Source organism: Lepidochelys kempii, chromosome 15 (assembly GCF_965140265.1).
Source record: "Lepidochelys kempii isolate rLepKem1 chromosome 15, rLepKem1.hap2, whole genome shotgun sequence".
Taxonomy (NCBI): domain Eukaryota; kingdom Metazoa; phylum Chordata; order Testudines; family Cheloniidae; genus Lepidochelys; species Lepidochelys kempii.
This window is the reverse complement of record NC_133270.1, coordinates 24,866,868-24,893,837: the sequence shown is the minus strand read 5'-3', so window position 1 is coordinate 24,893,837 and position 26,970 is coordinate 24,866,868. Positions and strand designations below refer to the sequence as shown.

General features: G+C 39.1%; 1 protein-coding gene across 1 annotated transcript in view; it reads left to right on the top strand.

Annotated features, from left to right (window-relative positions):
* Positions 1-26,970, top strand: part of DNAH10 (dynein axonemal heavy chain 10) — a 102,649-nt gene that overhangs the window by 18,715 nt on the left and 56,964 nt on the right. Inside the window, exons 9-32 of the mRNA XM_073313413.1 lie at positions 474-664; positions 1,178-1,376; positions 2,907-3,101; positions 3,784-3,954; positions 7,184-7,360; positions 7,765-7,941; positions 8,821-8,990; positions 10,920-11,071; positions 11,532-11,696; positions 12,443-12,650; positions 14,056-14,212; positions 15,206-15,682; positions 15,970-16,128; positions 17,135-17,251; positions 17,332-17,434; positions 17,675-17,853; positions 18,503-18,714; positions 20,269-20,425; positions 21,220-21,453; positions 21,561-21,683; positions 22,230-22,463; positions 22,975-23,198; positions 26,088-26,357; positions 26,435-26,618. Coding sequence (XP_073169514.1) covers positions 474-664; positions 1,178-1,376; positions 2,907-3,101; positions 3,784-3,954; positions 7,184-7,360; positions 7,765-7,941; positions 8,821-8,990; positions 10,920-11,071; positions 11,532-11,696; positions 12,443-12,650; positions 14,056-14,212; positions 15,206-15,682; positions 15,970-16,128; positions 17,135-17,251; positions 17,332-17,434; positions 17,675-17,853; positions 18,503-18,714; positions 20,269-20,425; positions 21,220-21,453; positions 21,561-21,683; positions 22,230-22,463; positions 22,975-23,198; positions 26,088-26,357; positions 26,435-26,618 — 4,635 coding nt within the window. The remainder of the gene's footprint in view (positions 1-473; positions 665-1,177; positions 1,377-2,906; positions 3,102-3,783; positions 3,955-7,183; positions 7,361-7,764; positions 7,942-8,820; positions 8,991-10,919; positions 11,072-11,531; positions 11,697-12,442; positions 12,651-14,055; positions 14,213-15,205; positions 15,683-15,969; positions 16,129-17,134; positions 17,252-17,331; positions 17,435-17,674; positions 17,854-18,502; positions 18,715-20,268; positions 20,426-21,219; positions 21,454-21,560; positions 21,684-22,229; positions 22,464-22,974; positions 23,199-26,087; positions 26,358-26,434; positions 26,619-26,970) is intronic.

Genomic DNA, 26,970 nt, shown 5'->3' with positions numbered 1-26,970 from the left:
AGTCACTTAACGTAGGAAGTGCTCACTATTATGCAACAGCCTTGGGGGAGTCACTTAACAAGGGTAATAAAATGAGTGAATAAACAAAACCAGAGATTTGTTGTTACTCCATTTTTGGGCCAGTTTCTGACGCTGTGTCTCCCATGCACTCATGAGTCTCCTGTTAAAGGAGATAGGACTCATTCAAGCATTCGGAGGTAGATTTGGGCAATAAGTACTGGCAGTCTTTAATGAAAACTAGAATTTTAATGAGACAGCAAATTGCCAAAACCTGAATATTCACATCTGTAGGCCCAGTCCTGCAAACACTTAGGCACATTAGTAACTTTAAAGTTACTGACATGTAGGTTTGCTAGATTTGGCCATGTTTGTTAGTCTCATAAATTGTCTTGAGCCCAAGTATTTAGTTAATAGAATAGGTATCTGTTTTTTCATGGCAATCTTATTCACAATATTTATCCTCTATTTAAAAGAATTTAACTCATGGCACTGGATTTAATATTGTCTTGGATACAATTCCTTCAATGATGAACGCACTGAGAATGGTGTGGATTATCTCACGGCATTACAACAAAGATGAGCGGATGATACCCCTCATGGAAAGAATTGCATGGGAAATTACAGCAAGGGTCTGCAAAGTTGTGGACTTACGGACTTTGTTTAAGTAAGCAGTAGATTCTTATTTAACTAGGTCATAACTATTAGTAGCTTTGAGTATCTTGCGTATGATAGGTGCCAATCTTACCAAGTGTGTTTTACTTATTTTCAGAAGCTTTCGTTAGCAAATTTAAAGGCAAATTTGAGAAGTTCATATATACACTGTCATATATTATTGAAGCAGCTTTAAAGATGGGAGTTCTGGTTCCCTTTTGACATGGGCTGGTATAAATTCGTAGTAACTCTATTGAAATCAATGGAATTCTAGTGGTACAAATATGATGTAAGTGCTATCAGAATCAGCCCTGAAATCTTTCTTCCTTTTGAAGTTTTCAAAAACCAAAGTCATAAAATATTCTTGAGAGCGAGACAGTATTGTGAAATTTTAAGTTTTAGCTAGATTTCATTAAAATAGAAGACTTTATTGAACCAAGATATTCTAGCTCAATGAAAGCGTAATTTCATATTAAACCTTTAAGGGTTCTTGTCAGTCTTCTAATGGCTTTGTTTTGTTTAATAGAGAAGATAGAAGCATTGCAAAAACTAAATTGTTGGAAGCCAAAGGCACCCTTGAAATGTGGAAAACATCCTATTTTGATATTCGTGCCCAAATTGAAGCCTCGGGAAGAGATCAACGATGGGAATTTGACCGAAAGCGTCTATTTGAAAAAACAGATTATATGGCTTCAATCTGTCAAGATCTGTATGATATTGTGCAGGTAGTAATGTGTGTGGTTTTAAATAGAAGGATTGTGTATCTAGATTCCCCAGCTGTGAGAGATTGTTTTGCATTGTATTGTATTTTCTGAATTGAATGAAATGTTAGTAACCTTTAAGAAATTTGCTAATGGGCTCACCTGGCAGATTCTTCGTAATATTGTTGTAGTAGAAATGTATATCTCCTGCCTCCCAGGTTGTTGGACTCTACACACCTTTTCTAATATACATAAGGCTTCAGAGGAGGGAAGGCAGATGGTTTCTGCCTGCTTGAGCACTTATTATCTGATCTTGGAATACTATTGGCCTTGGCCTCAGTGTGGGCCAAGTAAGTTGGAGGAAAAGGAAAAGGATCAAACTGAAGAAGGAAGTTCAAAAGGGATAAAATTATAGGGGTGTAATAATTATCGACCCAAGTCTTCAATGGGATCCATGCGGATAGATTCTGATGCCTGCAGAGTCTCATTGGTTTCTGTAGGACAGTGTGAGCATAAGGCTCTGCTCACCAGTACCCCATTATGGAATGGGTTCCTATATCTGAGTCAACCTCTGTAGGACCAGAAATGGATGCTGACTTTAATCCAAATTGGGCTCTTTATTTGGAGATGGATAACGTGATTCATCACCAAATTTACTCATTATTATATTATCATTAAAATAATTTAAATATTTTAAGAGGTCTTGTATTTTAAATGTGTACTTTTAACATGAAGAATAAATGTAATGTTTTAAAAAAAAATTCAGAGACATAAATAGAGAAACAGTTATCCAAAACTACAACCAAATCTTGCAGATATTTATGCTTGTGCTTAACTTGAGACAATGGACAGTGGGACCACTTGTTTGATGTCAGTGGGACTACTTATGTGTGTGTGTAGTTAAGTACATGCTTAAGTCTTCTCAGGATCAGGGCCCTAGTCCAGAAAAGATATATTGTAATAGGTTTATGTTATTGCTAACTCTATACATATTTAAAACAATCAAATATTTTTATATATTAGTCATTTTTAGGATTTAGTAGCTTATCAGAATTATACTAAATACCAGTAAACATACTTCGTTTGGGGGAAAAATAATCCCTAAAACTGTGGGAGTTTTCCATGTACAGTCTTTTGGAAAATTTGACACACATAAGAAAGGTCAGTATGTCAAATGCAAGATAATTGATCAGAATTATGGAAATTCGTGTTTGATGCCATTGACATAATAAATATAAATGTTTGTGGATAAGTGAGTTTTTGATCAGAAAGTGGGGGTAAGAGAAAGGATATAAACTTTGTAGTAACTATCAATATATTCCTACCAGCAGGAATTGGAATTTTGTCTGAATAAGAACTGTGATATTGGGCACCTAGATTTTTATATGGAATTGTACAGTCTTTTATGGGAATATACAAACTGTATGTCAGTGTAAGGATTATTTATTTCCTCTGTAAAAGTTATTTATTAAAGGAAAGAATAACCAAAAATATTGTTGTGGCAGAAAGCTAGTTAAAAATAATTCCTTCTTGTCTGTTTGTCTGAACAAACAGGTTATTGAAGAGTTCTACAATATATTTGGTCCTGAACTGAAAGCTGTCACTGGAGATCCAAAGCGCATAGATGACGTATTGCGAAGGGTTGATGGGCTGATTAGTCCTATGGAAATGCTGACTTTTGACCCTTTTAGTATCAAATGTGCCTCTCAGTGGAAATTTGTTATGGAAGATTTTAAATCAGAAGTGCTGGTAGGTAGCAGATCCTGTGCTGGTTATTTCTATAACACTGTCCATCTTCCTTCGAGAATTTAAAAATTTAAACTTAAAATAAATGCAAGCCTGAAAAGTAATAAATAAATAAATAATAAAATAAAAATTAGATAAACATTGCCAAACATTTTAATTTGAAGTTTTGGGAGGAAGCCAAAGGTTATTTTTGTTTGTTTGTTTTACACTTTGCATGTGAACGTAGAGCTGGCGAAAGGTGCTGGTTCATTCACAGCCCTGGAGTCTGAAGCTCTTTTTTTATTGTGCAGTGGCAGAGTTTGCCTTCCTGACACTCACCTGCTAACATGCCTTTCCTGTGATCTCAATGGGAGTTAAGGCTCACACTCCTGGACTCCTTCAGTCTCTCACCTCTCTGCTGAGAAGGCCAGCAATGGTACCAGTTGGGATGGTGCTTATTGTGATGTAGACTCTTGCCCTGTAGGTATTGGGTTGAGATCCAGCGCACTCATTTCCCTTAGGCCACTGAACAGGCATCAGTTGTTTTAAAAAAAAAATCAAATAAAGAGAAGCAAAATTATACTTTAATGTTAGCCCAACGTTACGTGTTTTACACCTAGGCCACTCTCTCTTCCTCCCTTTGTCTCCGCAAGGTTAATCCATAAGCAGTTTTGTTTCTTGACTTGCTGTCTTTTTCTTTGTCTAGGTTATAGAAAAAGAGGCCAAGAACTTTATCGATGAGTCCTTTAAGACCCTTCGATCAGCAGAGGCTGCTTTTGACATGCTCTTAAACTTTAAACACATCCGCTCTCGGGATGCCATCAATAGACAGATGATGATGAAATTTAATGATATTTTGGCACAGTATTGTAAAGAGGTATTTCACTTAAGAATTTCTTAAGAAACACATAAAATTCTCTACCAAGTAGAAGTATCCCTTCTTGAACAATAAATTTATATATCTGTCTAGGGACTTATACGGCACCTGTCACCATAGTGTTTGAGAGTCTCCCAAGTATTTAGAAATAACCATAACAATCTCTCTCTTTTCTTCGCAGCCTGAAGGAGAAATAGCAAGATTAGTATGTAGATATTTGTGTATGTGGTTGTCTGTGTCAGGATACTTATTGTGGGTCAAAGGGAGACAAGGTTTGCATTTAGTACTGTATGCAGTGGGGCTTGTGGTCATTTTTATTTCTTGTGGGCATAAGTTCTACAGCAGATTCTCAAACTGTGGTCCGTGGACCACCAGTGGTCCGCAAGCTCCATTCAGGTGGTCCACAGCGGCCGCACATGAGAGAATGAAGGTCCATCCACCTAATTAGTGAAGCCCGCACAGGCATGGCTCCACTGATTAGGTGCCTGGACCCTGGAGAAGACGCACATGTAAGGTGAGGTGATGGGCTTGCAGGGAACAGGGGGTAGCTAGGAGGGGGCAGAGGGGTGAAAAGAGGGGGTGGGGGGAATTTTGGATATGCAGGGCTGCAGCGGCCAGAGAAAGAGGCAACTTTCCCGAGCCCCAGGGCTGTGGCTGCCGGGGAGAGATCCCCCCTCCTTCCCAGCCTCGGCTCGGGGACTGCCATGGTGGGGGAGAGAGGGAGAGACCCCCCCCTTTCCCAGCCCCAGCTCAGAGGCTGTCGTGGCTGGAGAGAGAGGGCACATCCATCGCATTAGAAAGGTAAGACTACTGATATTAAAATATGAGTTGTGTGCTTTTATTTGTAGAACAAAAAATATTTATTATTAAGGTTTTTTTATATAGTGCTTTTATCCAAAGTACTTTACAATAGTTAGTTAACGTACAAACAACATTTGGAAAGAAACCAGAAGTGGTCTACCGAGACCCTTAGCAATTTTCAAGTGGTCCATGAAAAAAAAGTTTGAGAACCACTGTTCTACAGTGAAAATTATGTCTCCTACACTCATGAGCCTCCTTGTGCTGGGTGATAGTTCGATAGGAACATATCAGTTATGGGAGATCAGGGCAATAAAGGGAGCAGTGGGGGGAGGGATAGCTCAGAGGTTTGAGCATTGGCCTGCTAAACCCTGGCTTGTGAGTTCAATCCTTGAGGGGGCCATTTAGGGATCTGGGGCAAAAATTGGAGATTGGTGCTGCTTTGAGCAGGGGGTTAGACTAGATGACCTCCCGTGGTCCCTTCCAACTCTGGTATTCTATGATTTCTAAGGTAGTCCAGGCCAGTCCCATGGAGAGCTTTGAATATCAGAGTAACTCCATTCTATAATCTTTGGGGAGCCATTGCTGAGGGGAGGGCATCAGGGTAATGCCTTCAGAGTGAACTGTGTTGCTAAGCAGAGAGGCTGCTGCATTTTGTCCAGTTGAAGTTTTTTCAGGGCATATGTCTTCACTCCAAGAGTATAAATTAGTGGAGGATACATTTAAAGAACTATGAAAGGTACTCTTTATCAGGTCTAAGAGATTTCTCCTGGGATAAACAACCTCAGTTTACTACTTACTGATACTTTAGATGTTTTTCTTCCCCTGCTTCTGTGGCACCTAATAAAGCATTTGATCTTGAGAGGTCCTGTGTAACTGCAGCCCCCATTGAAATCAGTAGGAACTGCAGAACTGCAGGTGATCAGCACCTTTCTGGATCAGGTTCCATCTCCCCAAATCCTGCCATTTATAAACTCCTTCTAGGGTCAAAATCCCAGCATCAAATGCTCTCCCAACAGGGTCATTTTCCTATAGTATTCGGTTTTAGGAATTGGTTCTGCCACCACTCCATGAGGCATTCTCAGTGATTTTGAAGGGAATTTCACACATGGACCAGTTGCACAATAGTATCCTTAATGTCAGATCCTGCAGTTGTAGACAAATATCTGTGTAGCATATTCATCTTGGCCATTCATCCTGCCTGAGACTTCCTACCATCTCCTTGCCAGCAGTAATATGCACAATAAAACTCATGCCTGCCATTGTGTGCTGATGGTGGCAGAATATGTGCTTGCCAGCTCATGGACTCCCTCTTTGACCAGATAGCACGCCATATTTTATTCAGCAGCTGTAGCTGCCATGATAAGATCATGGCTCTCCTCATGCATTATGTGCACACAACACTACTGCACATGTAATTCCACCTCATCACAGGTGGGGGCTGTTTCATAGCACCTCCTGTGGGGTCAAGTGAGGTACTGCCAGAGCTCTCTGCCTTAGTCCGCAAGCCGTGGCCACCTGCCTGGAGCAGAGCGGCCCATGCTGAAAGCTTGGTGTCAGTCTCTAAACAGTTGGCCATATTCTGAATTTGTTATCTTTGTTTATCTGTTCCCTTAAATAAACAAACCTCAAAGGCAAGTGGTAAGTTGCAGTGCTTGAAAGCAAGGCCCTGACCTCGCCCATTAGGTTCTGAGCTGGCACTGAGGTGCACCTCCTCTATACCCGTCTTGCCTAGCACTCTTTCAGTAGAAGCCTGCAAGCCTTCTTAACTGGTTTGCTGGCTCCCAATCGGTCAGTGTCTCCTTAGGGCCCTTCTAGTCCTCTGGCGGGTTGAGTCTTATTGGTAGCCTGGCTTAAGTGGGTTTTCCTTGAGAAGAGGGGTGTCAGGGTGCTGATGCCTCTAGCAGGGGCAGAGAAGGCCTGATAGATCCTGTCACACACCTTTTTCCACCTTCCAGGTGAAGTCAGGATTGATCCCTTGGTATTGAAAGCTTGTTTTTCTTTTTGTATGAATAATATTAGGATGACCATTTGAGATTGCTTATATGATTGAAACCAAAATATGACCACATGTATGTATGGGTGTGCATGTGTGTGTAATATATAATAAATAATATAATAATATAAAGTTATATCCTTTTAATAAAAAAATGCAAGAACATCAAAAGGACATTATGTTTAAAATGAAGTGCCATCTGACTGGGAAAATCAAAAGTGAAATGAGCACCTATTGGTGAAAATGCAGAAGGGCAAATAATTCTAATTAGCTTAATCCAAAATAAAGATGCCATGGAAGTTTTTAACAAACTGTTAGTGTTCTGCTGCTGGAATTAGCTATTGATCCTTGTAATATGTGCTAGCATGTGCTAGAGATAGTGGAGATGAAAGGTGATGTTTCTGATAACTCTATACTGTTTCGATTCTTTTATAGATTGAGATAGTTAATAATATCTTCATCCAAAACCTCAGTAATCCACCTCTGTACAAGAATCATCCTCCAATGGCTGGAGCAATATATTGGTCACGATCCCTTTTTCATCGTATCAAACACACTATTATTCGGTTTCAAGAAGTAGAGGAGTTGCTGGCTAGTGAGCGTGGCAAGGAGGTATGTTGGTTTCATTGGTATTTAATAAAGAAAGTAGTACTTTGCACTTCAATAGCACTGTTCATCCAAATATATACAAGTGCTTTACATGCATTAATTAAGATTCATGGCATGTTTGTCTACATAAGTATTGTGATACAAAACATATTACAAATGGGGAAACTGAGGCACGGATTGATTGTGACATCTCTGGGTGTGTCTCAAAGAGGCAGTAGCAGAGTTGGCAATGGACCTTAGGAGTCTACAGTCTCAACCCCTTGCATTAACCACTAGACTATACTTGCTCCCTTATTTAATAAAAACAAATATTAAAAACTATTTTAAGTAGCCCTGTTCAGACAAGAAAATGTTGGCTCTGTCTCTATTATAGAGTAAGATGAATGGAGCTGAATTCTTTCTTACAGGTAAAACAAAAGTATCTGGAAGTGGCTAAGAGAATGAAAGAATATGAAGATCTGAAATATGATAATTGGAGGGACTGGACTGAACAGATGCTCCCAGTACTATTGAAAAAAACCCTGCTTGCTAAAGTCCATCCTTCTGGGACCATAGTCCAAGCTAATTTGGAGCCCTCTGATCAGGTGAGGGGAGGAAGGGTCAGGTGTTAATCTTCTGCTTATTCACTGATTTGTAGCCAAGTTACTGATCAGGTGAGATTTTCTCAGAGTGGTTTCTTAAAGAGAGGAACTGAGTTGTTTGCGGGAAATGTCGATACTTCTGAATTCAGAATTATTTGGGGATCTGACATGGGCTGTCATATTTGTCACAATTGTTGAATGACCTGGCAGAAGCATAAATTATAATGTGCTTTGTGCCACCATTCCTGGCAGTTCTATGTAGGACATGCCAGTACTTTGTCTTAATATCTCTGTCTTGCTCTGAGCACATTATTCAGGTGCTGTAAAAAATAGTAAGTATTTTCCAACAGCCCCATCTTTACTATATAGAGATTTGTGCTGTGCTCACTGCAGGATACTCCACTTAAAAGGGCAACTTGTTTCCCATGTACTTCTGGGTGCAATCCAAAAAAATCATGAAATTAACATGAGTTTGTTGCCATCACATTGTTCACTCTGCTTGTGTGTTATGTGTCTTCCCCCACCCTGTGTCTGCCTTGTCTATTTAGGTTGTAAACTCTTTGGGACTAAAACACTGGGTTTTCCATTATGGATCGTTGGGACAGCATATAGGGGGGAGTATTTGTTCTATCTCTTATGGTCCATTTTAAATTAAGAGATAGTTGCATTTAATTCATGAAAAGAAAGTGCTGAGTGTGGCAGCCAGTCTGAAACGCATTTCCACAGCTAGCCCTGAATACCAAGCCTGCTGTGCTATATGACACAATTGAATCAGTCTGTTTGCCTTGAAAATGCCCCTTGCAGGTAATCGTTTCTTTGATTTTTAGCTGTCTGACATGTCCTCTCCCTCCTTCATGCTGCTGTTTCTCTTCTGTGCTGTAGAGCCTGCATTCTGAAGAGGTTGACACCGGGGAGAAGTGGAGCCGTTTCGCAGTCAATTTTTCTCCCAACCTCCAAGAGGTTATCAATGAAACAAAATACATGGAGCAGCTGGGATTTCCAGTACCTGAAATAGCAAGGAATGTGGCCCTGCAAGAGGACAAATTTCTTAGGTAAGGGTATAAAATTTGAACATGCTCTATGTTCTGACTGAACTTAATGGCAATACTCCTATTGACTTCACCCAGAACAGGAATGGGCCCTTTGTCATCAAATTTTAAAAACACGAGACCCTGTAGTCATTGTTATGTTTTCTTGGAACTTTGCACAAATAATCTTTCCTTTGGTGCTGTCTGCTTTCTGAATTATGTATGATGAAATCAAGCAAACAAAACACGTGGTAACCCCCCAAGAAAAATATGAAGTAAAGAAAAACATATACTATACTGCTGTGCACTGTAACATTCCTCAGCCACTAGAAGACCTCAGTTTAATGCCTGACTCTGCCACCAACTTCCTGTGTGACCTTGGGCAAGTCACCTAGGGCAGATTTTCAAAGGTATTAAGGCACTAATGATGCAGATAGGTGCCTACTGGGATTCTCAAAAGCCCCTGACACCCATTGATTTCACTCATGTGCTTTGAGTTGAGCATGTTTTAAATGCTTTTTCTGGATTGGCACTATAGGAGCCAACCCAATGCCTGTTGAAATCAGTGGAGTCTTTCCATTGACTTCATAGAATCATAGAACTAGAAGGGACCTTGAGAGGTCATCTAGTTCAGTCCCCTGCACTCAAGGCAGGACTAAGTATTAACTAGACCATCCCTGACAGGTGTTTGTCCAACCTGCTCTTAAAAATCCCCAATGATGGAGATTCCATAACCTCCCTAGGCAATTTATTCCAGTGCTTAATCACTCTGACAGTTAGGAATTTTTTTCTAATGTCCAACCTAAACTGCCCTTACTACAATTTAAGCCCATTGCTTCTTGTCCAGAGGTTAAGAAGAACAATTTTTCTCCCTCCTCCTTGTAATAAACTTTTATGTACTTGAAACCTGTTATCATGTCCCCTCTCAGTCTCGTCTTCTCCAGACTAAACATACCCAATTTTTTCAATCTTCCTTCATAGGTCATGTTTTCTAGACCTTTAATAATTTTTGTTGCTTTTCTGTGGACTTTCTCCAGTTTGTCCACATCTTTCCTGAAATGTGGTGCCCAGAACTGGACACAGTACTCCACTTGAGGCCTAATCAGCACAGAGTAGCACAGAAGAATTACTTCTCATGTCTTGCTTACAATACTCCTGCTAATACATCCCAGAATTATATTTGCTTTTTTTGCAACAGCATTACACTGTTGACTCATATTTAGTTTGTGATCCACTATGACCCCCAGCTCCCTTTCCACAGTACTCCTTCCTAGGCAGTCATTTCCCATTTTGTATGTGTGCAACTGATTGTTCCTTCCTAAATGGAGTACTTTACATTTGTCCGTATTGAATTTCATCCTATTTACTTCAGACCATTTCTCCAGTTTGTCCAGATCATTTTGAATTTTAATCCTATCCTCCAAAGCACTTGCAGCGCCTCCCAGCTTGGTATCATCCGCAAACTTTATAAGTGTACTCTCTATGCCATTATCTAAATCACTGAAGATATTGAACAGAACCGGACCCAGAACCGATTCCTGCGGGACCCCACTCATTATGCCCTTCCAGCATGATTGTGAACCACTGATAACTACTCTCTGAGAACAATTTTCCAACCAGTTATGCACTCACCTTATTAGTAGCTCCATCTAGGTTGTATTTCCCTAGTTTGTTTATGAGAAGGTCATGCAAGACAGTGCCAAAAGCCTTACTAAAGTCAAGATATACCATATCTACCGCTTCCCCCTATCCACAAGGCTTCAATAGCATTGATGTGTAAAGAGGATGACAGAGAGGTGATGTGCCAGTAGTCTCTAAAATTGTAACTAAATTGTTAACCTTGGGAAAACTTCCAGTGTAGCATTCCATATCTGGGTTCAAAATTAGGTTTTCAGATCTTCTAGGCAATACCCTTATTGTAATGTTTTGCATTATGCTTGTGACTCTCTTTAGATACACAAATGGGATGAAACAGATGTTGGATCACTATCACAAATTAATGGGAACACTAAATGAAGCAGAAATCCAGCTTCTTGATGATCACATTCAAGAGCTTTGGAGAGTATTTAGATCAGGGTACAAGAGACTCAATTGGAACTCCTTAGGTAATAGAGATGATATTTTTAAAATGTCCTTTAGATATTAATTTTCACTAAAACATCTCCCAGGCTATACATTTTTTTTCTCTTGTCAACTTATAGCAGTTTGTTATATCTAAAATGCTGAGCAGAAGTGAATACAGCTCAAGATCAAGGATGTCATAAATTGCTAATAGCTTTGGTGCACAGTCCAGATTTAGGAATACAGACTGTTACCCTGTGGAAAATATGGTGTAGTCCGTTGGCCTGACCCAGTCCTTGTTAAAGAAGTACATACTAGTCTTCCCCAATGAATATGGAATTGAATCCCCTATACATGACATGTTAATGCAGTTACCTTTTGGTCTTAGAAGGAATGTGTATTGCACTGCCTACATTGCTCTTTTAGAAGCTTAGATTGGCTAATTAATAAAATGGGGGTGTAAGATATGTTGAAGGAGAATAAAATGGACACGTTATTTTCAAGGTATTGGTGACTATATTGTTCGGTGCACCCAAGCCATTGGGAAGTTTGAATCGCTTGTACATCAGATTCATAAGAATGCCGAAGATATAAACAACAAGCTTTTATTAATAGAGTCAACAAATCTATTTAAATCCCCACCTTTGAAAAATGAGGATGAACTTCCTGGTAGGTCTTATATTTTGTATTCTCATTTCTCAGCTTTGTGAAGTGTCTTACTGAAGTGGTGTGCTTGCTACACCTCTTTTATTGTTGCCAAGAGAACACGATATTAAGTACTTCCCAAGGCTAATTTACAGTACAGTGTCATAGTACAGTGAAGGGAGTACAAGCATAGCTTCAATATCCCCTCTGGTGGTGGTGAGACATGAAGATCTACATAGCAGTGGATCTTTTAACCGGTAACTGCCTTTCTTCTGGTCATCCGTGTCCTGGCCTTTCCCCTACCTCCACCATGTGCTGCTGTGTGGGGGCTTCCTTGGTGCTGGAGTCCCCTATATACAGTCTCTCCTGCCCTCTTGTGCAGCTGTACTGCACAAGTTCTGTCAGGGAGACTGCAGTTATACAGGGTGGGGCTGGAGCGGCTTCTACTCATTTGTGAAATTCAGTCATCACAGCAGGTCTTCCAGTCGTTAATGTGCACTAGTGGAGTTTAGCTATTTCAGAATGTCTCTGATAATTAAAAATGTTACCGCCATATGTAAAAATCTCGGTCTGAGTCAAGTTTGGGATTCTTGAATCTGTACCCACCAAAAGGTCTGAGGTATTGATATAATAATGAAGATATTCTAAATTAACTTGCAAGATGAATTTACTGTTCAAAGATAAATCACAACTAATTATTTTGTTAATCTACTGTTACTATTACAACTAAATAGTGATAAATAATAATTTTCTTTCATAAACTTTTACAGGAGTGAAGGAATTCTTTGAGTATATTAAGCGCGAAAGATCTAAAGACGTGGAACACATTGTTAGAAAGTATGTTGCCATTGGACCTTTGCTAACAAAAATGGAAGGGCTGGTTGCCAACACAAACACTGGCAAAGCTTCAAAACTAGCACCCTATTATGCATTTTGGGAAAATAAAATTTATCATACATTGACACAGTTAGTTCTGAAGTAAGTCTAGTGGATTTACTGTCTTGCATTTGTTTAATAGATTTCCTGTCTTGCATCTGTTTATTTTTTTCAAATCAGTTGTTTTTAAATTCATAGATGCTAAAATGTAATCCATCCCCCCTGTGATTAGGTGTTCATTTATTCTTTTGCGTAGAGACTGTCCAGTTTGGCCAATGTACATGGCAGAGGGGCTAATTGCTGCATCTACAAGCTAATTAGGTCACATGGTTAGATTTCTAATAGGATGCATGTAGACATAGACATATTTAGCATTTACTCTTTGGCTCTCTAACACTACAGGTAAACAGGTTAATAATTCTAGTCTACTTAACGTAGCTTTGATAGCTATCTACAAGGAATGGCCCTGTTTACCATTGCAATACCCTTTTGGTATGTTCTTAAGGGTTGCTTACAGGTCAACCAGCTTGCTGATTTTTTTACCCTTCACTGGCCCAGCTTTACACCCCAGATTCACTTAAAGCACCCAGTCCATACACTGCTTGAAACATGAGTGCTTTAGCTTTTACTCAAGGGCTCAAGAAATGTTTAGAAGGGTACTATAGAGAACTCTAATTCTGTATAAATGGGTATTATTGTGTTCTTGATAGAAGAAGGGTTAAGGTACAATTTCTGCAGGATGAAAAGGCTGCATTCAGCATATATCAGACATAGTGTCTGGGAGTTTGAACACTGCAGGCCAGATTCATCCCTGCGAGGCTACCCATGTCAGCAAAGGGTGAGAAGAATGCAGGCTTGCATCTTCTCTATTCTGGGGCTGCTAGGGGCCAGTGTGAACCCCAATGCAGGCTAACTTGAATGCCTTTTACAGTTGCCCCTTGGGCCATTTTAGGGGTTCAGAATCACTGGGTGTAAAAGCACACTGGCTATACCTCCTCCAATCCTTGATCCACACTATTCCTCTTATTCCACACGCTCAGCCTGCTCCAGAGTGTGCCCCCTGTGGTGGAGAGCAGCTGTGGAGCTGACTAACCACCTGGTTTTAGAGGCATACTGCACCGGGGCGCTCAGAGAGTGGATTATGCGTTTGCTATAGCCCCATTGTGCCAGTTAGGCTGGGCCAAAGGGCAGTTCTGCTGTATTCTGGGAATGTTTGTGAAATCAGTTTACCAGAGTTCAATTTCTTGCCTGTTTTCTTGCAGACCCCTAAGAGTTTACCAATCAAACCAGTCTATACATGGCAGTCTGGGACAAGTTCTGTCCTCAGATGCATATGTGGGCCTCCCACTGAAGTCAGCATTGAATGGCTTAATTGGGAGCGACTTGCATATCCGACGGGAGAGTTTGACCTCATGCCTGCAATTCTTGCTATTTATTGTCACATATCTGTGCCTATCTATGAAGCTATAAAATGCAGGATTAAGATTGTCCAACTTTTTTTTTGCAGGAATTTGCAGGCTTTTAATGCAGCTGTTCTTCGGGATGTCCCACTATTCCAAACAGAAACTATTTTATCTGCTCCTGAGATAATCCTGCATCCTAATGCCAGTGAAATTGACAAAATGAGTGTTCATTGTATCAGAGACTGTGTTGAAGTCACTAAGGTGATTATTGATAAAGATTATTCAGGGCTTGCTTGTTGACACAATGAGTTATTCTTGCTTTATGTTTGGATTGGCACAAATGTCAAGGGGAAGATTTCAGTTATATTGGTTGGAATAAGAAAATTCAGTATATTGTTTTATTTTACAAACTGTGCTAATGACAAAAGACCAAACTCAGATCTTCATACTGTTTTTATTCAGGCAAAACTCCCATTGACTTCATCAGGAGTTTTGCTTGGGTAAGAACTTTAGGATTTGGCCCTATACATTCATAAATACCAGCAGGGAAATAGCATCCAAATGTAATTAAGACTGGATCCTACCCTCCGGTGCATGTGTGTGCAAGGAGGAAAAGAGGTGTAGGTAACCTTTCTTATAACCACTGACCTCCTCACAAGCAGCAGGGCAGGCTGCTTACCTAGCACTCAGGAAGGGGCATAACTCCTATACTAGCCCAAGGGAATAAGGTATCCGGCCAGGGGTCTGTTCACAATCGTAGGATGCGCATTGCTTCTTTTCAGAAAAGAAACACAATGTTCTAGGAGGAACCCTACCCTGCACTGATGAACAGACAACCCCCCCCTCCCCCCAAATATAAATACAGGTCAGTCCTGCCTTCCACCTTCCCACTCCAAAACTCACTGCTCATGCTCTACCTTCTTGCTGAGCCTGGCTGACCTGTACCTGCTCCTCTGACCTAGCTTATGACATCCTCAGGCGACAGACTTGAAAAACAGACCAAATAACAATGCCTGGAAGAATGCATTTGGTACTGTAGGGTACTCTGAATTCAGTTCTGATCTCAGATACATAGGCCTCCTGTTTTGTCAAATGCCCAACAGCTAACTTTAAAAGTCCAACATGCCTGCATACTTAAGATCAGAATTAAGCCTTGAGATTTTAGTACAGCAATCTCCTACTTAAAGGCTAACAACCGTCACTAATTTCACCCACCCCCATTAATACATTATTTTTTTAATACTAAAACTCTAGCATTTTGTACGGTGGATGCACGGCACCTGTATTGACTGCCCCCCTCAGCGCGCTGAAGAAGACGAACTCATCACCTTGAGTTTTTTTAATGACATCTCTCAGAATCCACTAATAATCGAACAGGCTGTTCTCATCACTCAAAACATACACAAGCTCCTGAATTCTCTCACCAAGTACTTGAATCGATGGAAGAGATATCGCCCTCTGTGGAAATTAGATAAAGCCATTGTTATGGAGAAGTTTGCTGCAAAGAAACCAGCTTGTGTCACCTTTGATGAAAAGTTGCAGTTCTATATTAAGATAGCTCAAGAAGTGACTCAACAGCCCTTGATTAAAGATGAACAGTGCATTAGGCTTAACCTGGGCCCTTTAGCCTACACAGTACAGGAAAATGCAAAAGGCTGGGTGACTTCTCTTGGAAAACTTCTCAATGAGTCTGCAAAAGAGGAACTCTTCAGTCTTCAGGAAGATATTGAGGTAGATGTTTTCTCTGCTCACTGATAATCAGTCTTTCTAACCAGCTCTGAGTGGTGCTGCACAGTTGGATGACCTAAGCCTCCTATTTTATGAGGGAAAAAGAAATCTCGATCAGACATTGTTGGGTTCATCTTTATCATCAATTAACTAACTGCTAACTAAAAAAATACATACAGATTGTTTAATTGTTTTACATGGTCTGACTTAATATAATTGTATTTAATTGTCTATGTTTTTGCCTAATTATTCTCTTACTGCTATTTCTCAAAAGTAATTTTCTTTTATAGAGATTATCACAGAACCTTAGGAAAGCGCCTGATTCTTTGGAAGATCTCAAATTTGTTCTTGGCACAATTGCAGAGATCAAAGATATTTCTTTACAGGTGGAATTGAAATATTTAGACATTCAGGAGAGATACCGTACCCTTGCAGTATATAACATTCCTGTAAGTGAATTTATATCTAATCCCATAGATATTTTATACTTGTGCTTCAGATACAAACACCTTTCATGTAAACGAATGAAGTTTAGTTAAACTATTTTGTCTTAATAGAATCAAAAAGTAATATTTTCACATTGTTACTCCCAGATTGACATTTACTAGATTGCTGTACATTTGTTTAGCTCAGTTTCAGGTTATTTAAATAATGTTTTGTATATTTCATAACTGAAGGCCTGATCATGTAACCCTTACTTTCCTGTGAATAATTCCTACTTGTGAGGGTATTCCCACAGAAGTCAGTGGTACCATTTTATTGGGGAAATCCACTCCGCTCACATAGAGCCTAAGTGACTGGGCTTTATGCAGAATGGAGGCCTGATTCAAAGCTCACTGAAATCAGTGGAATTTGTGTAGATGTATACATACATGGTGCATAATTTATCCATCATAATCCATGAAAAATGTTTGTCTAGAAGACTTTCCTTCTCTTTACAGGATTGAAGCTCTTAGATATTTTTGATAAAGAGTTGGAAAAACATGACTTCAATAGGCTTTGGATCAAGCCATGAGTGCAGTAAGGTTTGGGAGGTGAAATCCACCACTCTAACTCAGGGTCAGTGAGCAGGGCTGCTGTGCACTTCGCCCCCATATCTTCTTTTCCTGCCCTGTGAGCTGGAATAGGAGCTGCAGCTCTCTGTGCTAGCTGTGTGGGTGTTGAAACCACAAGATCTGCAAAAATGTCCATCTCATGATCCCTGTGCTGGTGCACTCACCTCATGGCCATCTACCCTAGCCTGTGTCGTTTGGTGAGAAGATCCTTTCCGTGGTGTGCATGTACTGCCTTATTCAAGGGTACTCACTGTACTGATGAAAGGCTTTCATGATGTGGAAGGTCTTGTTCTGCCTTTGCACCATGGATCAGTTTCATCCTCTGTCAGGATCCTTCATGTGCGTTTGAGTTGCAGGATTTGGCTCACATACTTTGTATTCATACGTGTGTTCTCTTTAGACAACTGAAGAAGAGAGAGAGTTGGTCGACAAGATTAAGCAAATGTGGGAGATTCTCTTATTTGATGCATCGGAAGTTGATCACAGCCTTGGAAGCATCAAAAAGACATTCACGGAGGTTATATTTTTACCTTACATGTTTAAAATACATTTAGAAAAGGAAGGAAAAAACCCTAATTCAAACAATATTCCCTTTAGATTACAAGGGAGCAGATTGGAGACTACAGTAGCCAAATAGCAGATTTTTTCCACAGATTTACTACTGAGGGGCCTGGTGCTGTTGGGGAGAATCTTGACAAAGGTAAGAAGACTTATGTCTCTGTAGTTACATCCTAAAGTAGTCTGAAGACTAATACACTTGAAAACAGAAACCTATGTACTTTCAGAATGTTTTTCCCTCTTAAGATACAAGCTGAACAATTCACCGTATGACATTTGAAGAAATATAGTTTGTGTATATGTGTATACAAAAATGATGCATTATTTACCCATCATAACCCATGAAAAATTTTTGTCTAGCAGACTTTCCTTCTCTTTACAGGACTGGAGCTCTTAGATATTTTTGATAAGGAATTGGAAAAACATGAGAAAAATCGTCAGGAGTTGGCTAATGCTGAGAAACTTTTTGACATTCCAATCACAATGTACCCTGACTTATTAAAAGTGCAGAAGGATATGAGGGGTCTAAAGCAGATCTATGCAATTTATAAGTTGCAAAGAGTAAGTGTTCTATAAAAATATGTATAATATAGAACTTTCCTTTAATTGCAGTCAAGTCTTTTCCTATCCATTTGACTGAAATAAGTTGTGATTGTTTTATCCTTCTGACTACCAGAATGTAGATCGCCTGAATAGTGCTTTAGTTATACTCACTGGTCCAGGAAGTATAATGTTGTAGTTAGGGCTAGATTCTGATACTCTTTTTAATGCTGGTTAGCATCTTACTCCCCAAGTAGTCTCATTGACTTCAGTGGGACTGCTCCTGTGGTTAGGTGCAGTGCTCATTGTGAGTAGAGGGATCTCAGGCTGGCCATACGTGACCTTAGTTGGTCTTTGAATGAGTTTTTTTTTTTTAAGGGATTTTGGAATAATTAAGATGTCCTCATATTAAAAGCCAGACTGTGACTCTGTAAAGCGGGTTCTTATTACTGCTTCCCCTGCTGTGTCTTGTCTTAAATCAGACTATAAGATCATTGAGGCAGGGGACTGCCTTTTATGCTGTTTGTGCAGCGTCTTTCACATTTGGGCCCGGATGCTGACTGGGCCTCTGAATGCTATTGCAGGAGAAATAATAAATATTTTTGTCACATTCCTTTCATAGTAACTTAAAAGGAAATGTTATGAATGTTTGCATCTATCTTGTTTCCAGGCTGCTAAAGAGGAATGGTCGCAGACCCTCTGGGTAAATCTCAATGTGCAGTTTCTCCAAGAAGGAATTGAAGGATTTCTTAAAAGCCTCCGAAAGCTGCCCAAGCAAATGCGCAGTGTGCCGGTGGCTTATCACCTGGAAACAAAGATGAAGGCATTCAAGGACTCCATTCCTTTGCTGCTTGATTTGAAAAATGAAGCATTGAGAGACAGGTTTGATCCAGTTTGTTTAAGGAATTTTCTATATGTGCAAGGACATTTATTTTTATTTGTTATAACTGTTAATTCCAGATGTTGAAATCATGCAAACATTTTGCATATTATGGACCATAATAGTTGATATCCAATTACTAAGATTGCACAAGATGATGCAGTATGTGTAAATATTGTGTGTATTTTATGTAAAATATGAAGTCTCATTCTAAATATGAAATATAATTATAAATATAATTCTAGACTGTATTGAGCACAGGACCATTATTATACATTCGTTGATAGTTATTTTCACATTTACTGTGTCATAGTGCTTGACAAAATGAACAAAACCAAAATCATAGACACATAGGCTCAGTATCTCAGACCAGCCACTAAATTCATGCATGCAAAATGTGGCCATGTCGTTATCTCACTTGTACTGGCTGCTAGGCACTTGATCATATAAATGACAGGTTTCAGAGTAACAGCCGTGTTAGTCTGTATTCGCAAAAAGAAAAGGAGTACTTGTGGCACCTTAGAGACTAACCAATTTATTTGAGCATGAGCTTTCGTGAGCTACAGCTCACTTCACCGGATGCATACCGTGGAAACTGCAGCAGATATTATATACACACAGAGATCATGAAACATGTTCCTGGATCCACAACCTGGATTTGTGCAGGAAATGGCCCACCTTGATTATCATGCACATTGTGAAGAGAGTTGTCACTTTGGATGGGCTATTACCAGCAGGAGAGTGAGTTTGTGTGTAGGGGGGTGGAGGGTGAGAAAACCTGGATTTGTGCTGGAAATGGCCCAACTTGATGATCACTTTAGATAAGCTATTACCAGCAGGACAGTGGGGTGGGAGGAGGTATTGTTTCATGATCTCTGTGTGTATATAATATCTGCTACAGTTTCCACGGTATGCATCCGATGAAGTGAGCTGTAGCTCACGAAAGCTCATGCTCAAATAAATTGGTTGATCATATAAATGTGATAGTACCATGTAATTACCTATTCTGTGCACTCAAATGAACATATACTACTACATATTATACATATTATAGCTACTGGTCTAGCGTCTAATGCTAGTAGTTCTAGTCTGGAATTCTAGAAACACTGCTGGAATCTGATAACCACTGGTTGTGCTTAGTTCAAAGCTGGCTGCTGATTGATGTTTTGCTCCTTATGTTTGATCTCAAACAGAGGTAGCTGAGACCTGATCAAGTCAATGCTCCTCCTTCCTTTCACCAGCTCTCCTAACATTCAGACCACCCTTTCTCTGCTACAACAGCTTGACAGCTCAAAGCTACCAGTTCATCTCTCTTACCTGCATCACATGGAACTGCCAAAACCACACCCCCACCGAGTGGTGGGAAGTAAAGAATGAGCTGCTGAGCTAACCTCCAACGTGTGTTTGGCTGGGATGAGAAGATGGAATGTCTAGGAAATGAATGTTCCCTCCAATTTGTCTTCATTTGATAGTATTATTCCCTGCACTTTAAGCTGATCCCTATTGATAATATCTGGTCTTGTTTATAACGTGTTGATTTACTGAAACTCTTCCAGGCATTGGAATGATCTTATGGAGAGAACTGGCACTAGTTTTGAAATGACAACAGCAACTTTTACCTTGGAGAATATGTTTGCTATGGAGCTGCATAAGTACTCAGATGTTATCAATGAGATAGTGGGATCTGCTGTTAAAGAGCTTAGCATTGAGAAGGTAAAGTTTTTAAATAATACCTAGCTTGTTTCAAAGACATGTATGACAACAGAGGTTTTTATTTTCATCATTGTTTTTGATCTTTCAGTTTTAGTTATCAAATGGTATTTAGAATAGCAATAAATAGTTTAACCGTTAGTTGCCAAAAAAGGTTATGTTAGCCATTTGTGTGATCCTTGTTTGGATTAGATGGGTTTTAAAGTGCGAGTCTACTTTGAAAAGTGATTGTAAAAGAGTCAGGGTAGTTTTCCATGTTTATTGTCTATCAGAAAGCTTACTTGACACAAAAATCAGTTTACAATTAAAAATATTTTCTTTCCTAACTGCCAGCCCTGCACATTTGACCTGGGATCTGATAGTCAAGCAGGATGCTTTCCGTTTTCTGCATCACTGCTAGTAATAAAGGTTCTGCAGCTCAGATTAGTCCTTCAGTGATACTAGTATAACTGGATTATTTTCACTGGAGCTGCAATGGAGGTAACTGAGACGATAGCTCTGCTAATGAGGCACTAGATGGAACCAAATCCATCTCTCTCTGAGCTGTGTTGGCTCTATAGTGATAAAAAGCAGAAAGAACTTATTTCTCTCATTGAGATTAGCAGATAAAACTCATAATGCACACTAAGAAGAGATCTGATGGATACATTGTCCTCGTTCAGAGAAGACCTGCCCTTTAGAGCTAGAAAAATCTGTGTAAAGGCCATCCTAAATGAGCGATTTTCATTTTGATGTTAGAATGACTGTCCTCTAGTTTTACAGGACTGAAACAGGCTTCTTTTTATCTTCACATGCAGGGTGTTAAGGAGATAGTGGAAACTTGGGAGAACATGAAGTTCACTGTAGTGAGGTATTTCAAAGGCATTCAAGAGCGAGGCTTTATTTTGGGATCGGTCGATGAAATTACTCAGATTCTTGATGACAATGCTGTCAATCTTCAGAGTATCTCAGGCAGTCGATTTGTAGGTCCTTTTCTATCAACAGTCCACCACTGGGAAAAAACTCTGTCCTTGATTGGTGAAGTTATTGAGGTAGGGAAGAAACTGAATGATTAATTTGTCTCTAGCTTTTGTTTTTCATGATCAAGATTTTCCATCGAACTTGTTTCTTTGATCGTAACACTTGACTCTTCTTCTAGGTCTGGATGGTGGTTCAGAGGAAATGGATGTACCTGGAGAGCATCTTTATTGGTGGGGATATAAGATCACAGCTTCCAGAGGAAGCAAAAAAATTTGACAACATAGACAGGATATTTAAAAGGGCAAGTAACTGACCTGTTTCGTAACAGCTTGTGATTGAGAGAATTACGTGATATGTTTTGCTTTTAGCTCCATATTGAACTGCAATCCTCCATTTATAGATGTCAGTGCCCTAACATTTTTCTTCTCGTGATGACTAAGCGAGTACTTCTCTCTAGTGATACTCCCAGCTATTCAAATTGATTGTAAAAATGTCAACGTGACAGTGAGCTTACTTGGCACAGAAATCAGTTTACAAGTAAAAATATTTTTTCCTAATTGCCAGACATACACATTTAAGCTGGGATCTGATTGTCAGGTTGGATCCTTTCCATTTCTTGCATCATGGTCAGTAATAAAGGTTCTGCAGCTGCAAGCGCTTCACGACTTATCTGTCTAAGGCATCATGCATTCCGCAGTATTGTAGAAATAGTAAATAATAATAAAGATTATGACTATATATAATAATATCCTATATTGTTTCAGTATTGTCACAAGAGAAATCTAACTCAATTTGCTCCTCAGCGTCACCTTTAGTAGTTTCTAAAGATTCTTTTCTATGTCTGTAGATAATGGGTGACACCGTAAAAGACCCAGTGATAAAAAAATGCTGTGAAGCCCCAAATCGACTCACAGACCTCCAGCAGATAAGTGATGGTCTAGAGAAATGTCAGAAAAGCTTGAACGATTATCTGGATTCAAAGCGGAATGCTTTCCCCCGATTTTTCTTTATATCTGATGATGAGTTGCTCAGCATCCTTGGTAGTAGTGACCCACTCTGTGTTCAGGAACACATGATAAAGGTAAAGCACCCTGCTTATGAGAATGTCCCATGCGCACTATGATTTTCAGGTGGAAGATTCTATACTATACATATTATTAAGAGCCTGCTAGTGTTTCTTTCAAACTAAACTTGCTGTAATAGCAACACAGGAAACACTGGACCAGACTAGTGATCCATGCAGTATGGTGTCCTGTCAGTGCCAATGGCTGGTACCAGTGGCTTCGGAGGAAGATTCAACATACCCCATAGTGAACTACTATGGAATAACCATCTCTATAACACTTGATAAATTTGTATTTTCTCAAAAATCTTAATGGGGCCAAATTCTGTGCTCATTTACACTCTCTGCAATTGGGTTAATGGGATATAAATCAGTGCAAAATCTGGCTGTCAATATTTAAAAATAATTTGTCTGCTATATTTGATTGGTCAGAGCCTGATTCTGAACTCTAATGGGGGTTAAGTGAGGTACCAGATCTTAGGAACCTAGTACAGATAGTACAAAGTGTTCCTCTGCTGGCATGTTTCAGATGTATGATAACATAGCATCCCTGAGATTTCAGGAGGGTGATAGTGGTGAAAAAATTGCAACAGCCATGATTTCAGCCGAAGGAGAAGTGATGGAGTTCCGGCGGGCCATTGCAGCAGAAGGCCGAGTCGAGAACTGGATGACAGCTGTTCTGGTTGAAATGAGAAGAACAAACAGACTCATTACTAAAGAAGCCATTTTTCGATACTGTGAAGATAGAAGCAGGTGAAGTAATCAAAGTGATAAAGATAACAATTGGAGCATAATAAACCATTAATAGTTTGAAGTCTATATAAACCATACAGAAAGTGTTGTAGAGACTTCCTTTTTTATTTAAATATAGTTCCCTTCTCTTACTCTGTATGGTAAGGGTCCATTAAAAATTGATTGCCACCCAGTTCACATACACAGACAGTTAAACAGAAAAATATCTCAGTGCCCAGCATCTAAACAACTTTAACTCTGTCCCTGTAGTTCTGTTTCTCTGTAAAAATTTTATCTTTATCTTTAAAAATGCTTTTAAAGTGTTACATTTGAAGAACAAAATCTAATTCTATAAGTTCCAAATGAATAACTGGAAATGTAATTTACAGGCTTGATTATGTATTGGGGATTATTCTGTAGCCCAAGTGTTCTGACACTAACAGTTGCTTTTCAGTATAAAGAATAATTTTATGAACTTGCTTAGGAGTTTAGGGTCCGTTCACCCACTAGCTTTGTGTCCTTTGACACGTGTCCACTTGTAAGTGGAATTATTTTGCTCAGGAGAAAAAGACTGGATGAGTATTTGGATGTGCTTATGCACTTCAGTGATAGGCACTATAGATATACATAGATAAATATGTTCTTCAATAATATAGATGATAAATCAATAGATACAATAGATTATGTTAATGTACTCTTGAATTTGTAAAGTATTTCTGATATTATGCTTGTCTGAGGCTGCATGTCATATAACCTTTGTGCAGATAGGAATACAGTGTTAAATTGTTATGGACAGTTCAGAGTGAAGCTGTGTGCTGAATGGATAAGGTTCATTTAGACTTATTGTAAGGAGAGAGCTAAGGTTGCTTGGGTGCTGGGCCATGAACATTTTTTTGTTTAAACATCTGTGTGCATAACTGTGAGTTAAGGTTGTTGTCAGCACTGTGTACATAACCAGAGCCTGTGATTTCCTTAGTTTTTAATAGTTTTTAGTTGGGTTGTCAAGCGATTAAAAAAAATAATTGTGATTAATCGCCCGATTAAAAAAATTAATCGAGATTAATCACACTGTTAAACAATAAATATGATTTAGTTAAATATTTTTGGATGTTTTCTGTGTTTTCAAATATATTGATTTCAATTATAACACAGAATACAAAGTGTACAGTGCTCACTTTATTTTTGGTTAATATTTGCACTGTAAAAAACAAAAGAAATAGTATTTTTCAGTTCACCTAAGATAAGTACTGTAGTGCAATCTCTTTATCATGAAAGTTGAACTTACAAATGTAGAATTATGTACAAAAATAACTGCATTCAAAAATAAAACAATGTAAAACTTTAGAGCCTACAAGTTCACTCAGTCCTATTGTTCAGCCAGTCACTCAGACAAACAAGTTTGTTTACATTTGCAGGAGATAATGCTGCCCGCTTCTTGTTCATAATGTCACCTGAAAGTGAGAACAGGTGTTCTCATGGCACTGTTATAGCCAGTGTTGCAAGATATTTACATGCCAGATGCGCTAAAAATTCATGCTCCAACCACCATTCCAGAGGACCTGCGTCCATGCTGATGACGGGTTCTGCTCGATAACAATTCAAAGCAGTGCGGTCCGACACATGTTCATTTTCATCATCTGAGTCAGATACCACCAGCAGAAGGTTGATTTTCTCTTTTGGTGGTTTGGGTTCTGTAGTTTCCGCATCGGCATGTTGCTCTTTTAAGACTTCTGAGAGCATGCTCCACACCTCATCTCGCTCAGATTTTGGAAGGCACTTCAGATTCTTAAATCTTGGTTCGAGTGCTGTAGCTATCTTTAGAAATCTCACACTGATATCTTCTTTGTGTTTTGTAAAATCTGCAGCGAAAATGTTCTTAAAATGAACAACATGTGCTGAGTCATCATCCGAGATTACTATAACACAAAATATACGGCAGAATGCGGGTAAAATAGAGCCTGAGACATACAATTGTCCCGCAAGAAGTTCAGTCACAAATTTAATTAATGCATTATTTTTTTAATCAGCATCATCAGCATGGAAGCATGTCCTCTGGAACGGTGGCCAAAGCATGAAAGGGTATATGAATGTTTAGCATATCTGTCACGTAAATGTATTGCAGTGCCGGCTACAAAAGTCCAATGGGAATACCTATTCTCACTTTCAGGTGACATTGTAAAGAAGAAGCTGGCAGCATTATCTCCTGTAAATGTAAACAAACTTGTTTGTCTTAGTGATTGGCTGAATGAGAAGTAGGACTGAGTGGACTTACAGGCACTAAAGTTTTGCATTATTTTGTTTCTGAGTGCAGTTATGTAACAAAAAAGTCTATATTTGTAAATTGCACTTTCATGATAAAGAGATTGCACTACAATACTTGTATGAGGTGAATTGAAAAATACTGTTTGTTTTATCATTTTTACAGTGCAAATATTTGAAATAAAAAATAATAATATAAAGTGAGCAGTGTACACTTTGTATTCTGTGTTGTAATTGAAATCAATATATTTGAAAATGTAGAAAAACATCTGAAAATATTTAATAAATTTCAATTGGTATTCTATTGTTTAACAATGCAATTAAAACAGCGATTAATCACAATTCATTTTTTTAATCGGGATTAATTTTTTTGAGTTGATCGCATGAGTTAACTGCAATTAATTGACAGCCCTAGTTTTTAGTGTTGATGATTTGTGTAATGGTATTTCTTGTCTTGTTATTAATTGCACTAAGTAACCTTTAACTACAAGTTAGTTTTGTTGTGGGGGAATTTCCTAGTTTTTTTAAAATAGTATTAGACACCTTTACAGAGTGCTCTCTTGTCTCTAGAAAGACAGATTTGTGTCATAGTTGTTCCAAACATTCAGGGTAGAACTGTTTTTTCAAATATATCATCCATATTTTCCATAGAGTTGACTGGATGTTGATGTATCAAGGCATGATGGTGCTGGCTGCTAATCAGGTCTGGTGGACCTGGGAGATGGAAGACGTCTTTCACCAAGTAAAGAAAGGAGAAAAACAGGCAATGAAACTTTATGCTAAGAGAATGCACGAGCAGATTGATGCCGTGGTTACCCGAATCACAAAGCCGTTAAATAGAAATGACAGAAAAAAATACAATACTGTTCTCATCATTGATGTCCATGCCAGAGATATTGTTGATACATTTGTAAGAGACAGGTAATCCACTGACCCGCTGAGATAATTCCAGAGAGATTGTATTCTGTACTCACAATCTTTTGCTTTCTCCTTTATAGCATCATGGAAGCTCGAGAGTTTGAATGGGAAAGCCAGCTGCGTTTTTACTGGGATCGAGAGCCGGATGACCTGAATGTGCGTCAGTGCACTGGCACCTTTTCCTATGGTTATGAATATATGGGCTTGAATGGAAGACTAGTCATCACTCCCCTTACAGATCGTATCTATCTAACGCTCACACAGGTATATATTAAAGGGATTTTGTCATATGATATTCTGCTGAAATATATTTCTTGGGGTTCACAACATGATTATTTTATTGCCCCTTTCTGTTTCCGCAACTGATCACATTATATAAAAGTATATTTAAACTCAGTTAAAATCCCATGTGATTTGAAATTTTTAAAGACTATGTAAAAGGCTAGATCAGCTTCAAGGCTAGTTGTTTTCTTAAAATCGTGGCTGAAAGCTGATCATTTTAAGGCATTATTACAGTGATGGTGGAGCCACTTTGTGAGATCTCCAGTTCCTCTGCTGTTGGCTGCTAAAAACTCCGACATCAGCCAGTATTTTCAGTTCTGATTTCTGGTGCCCA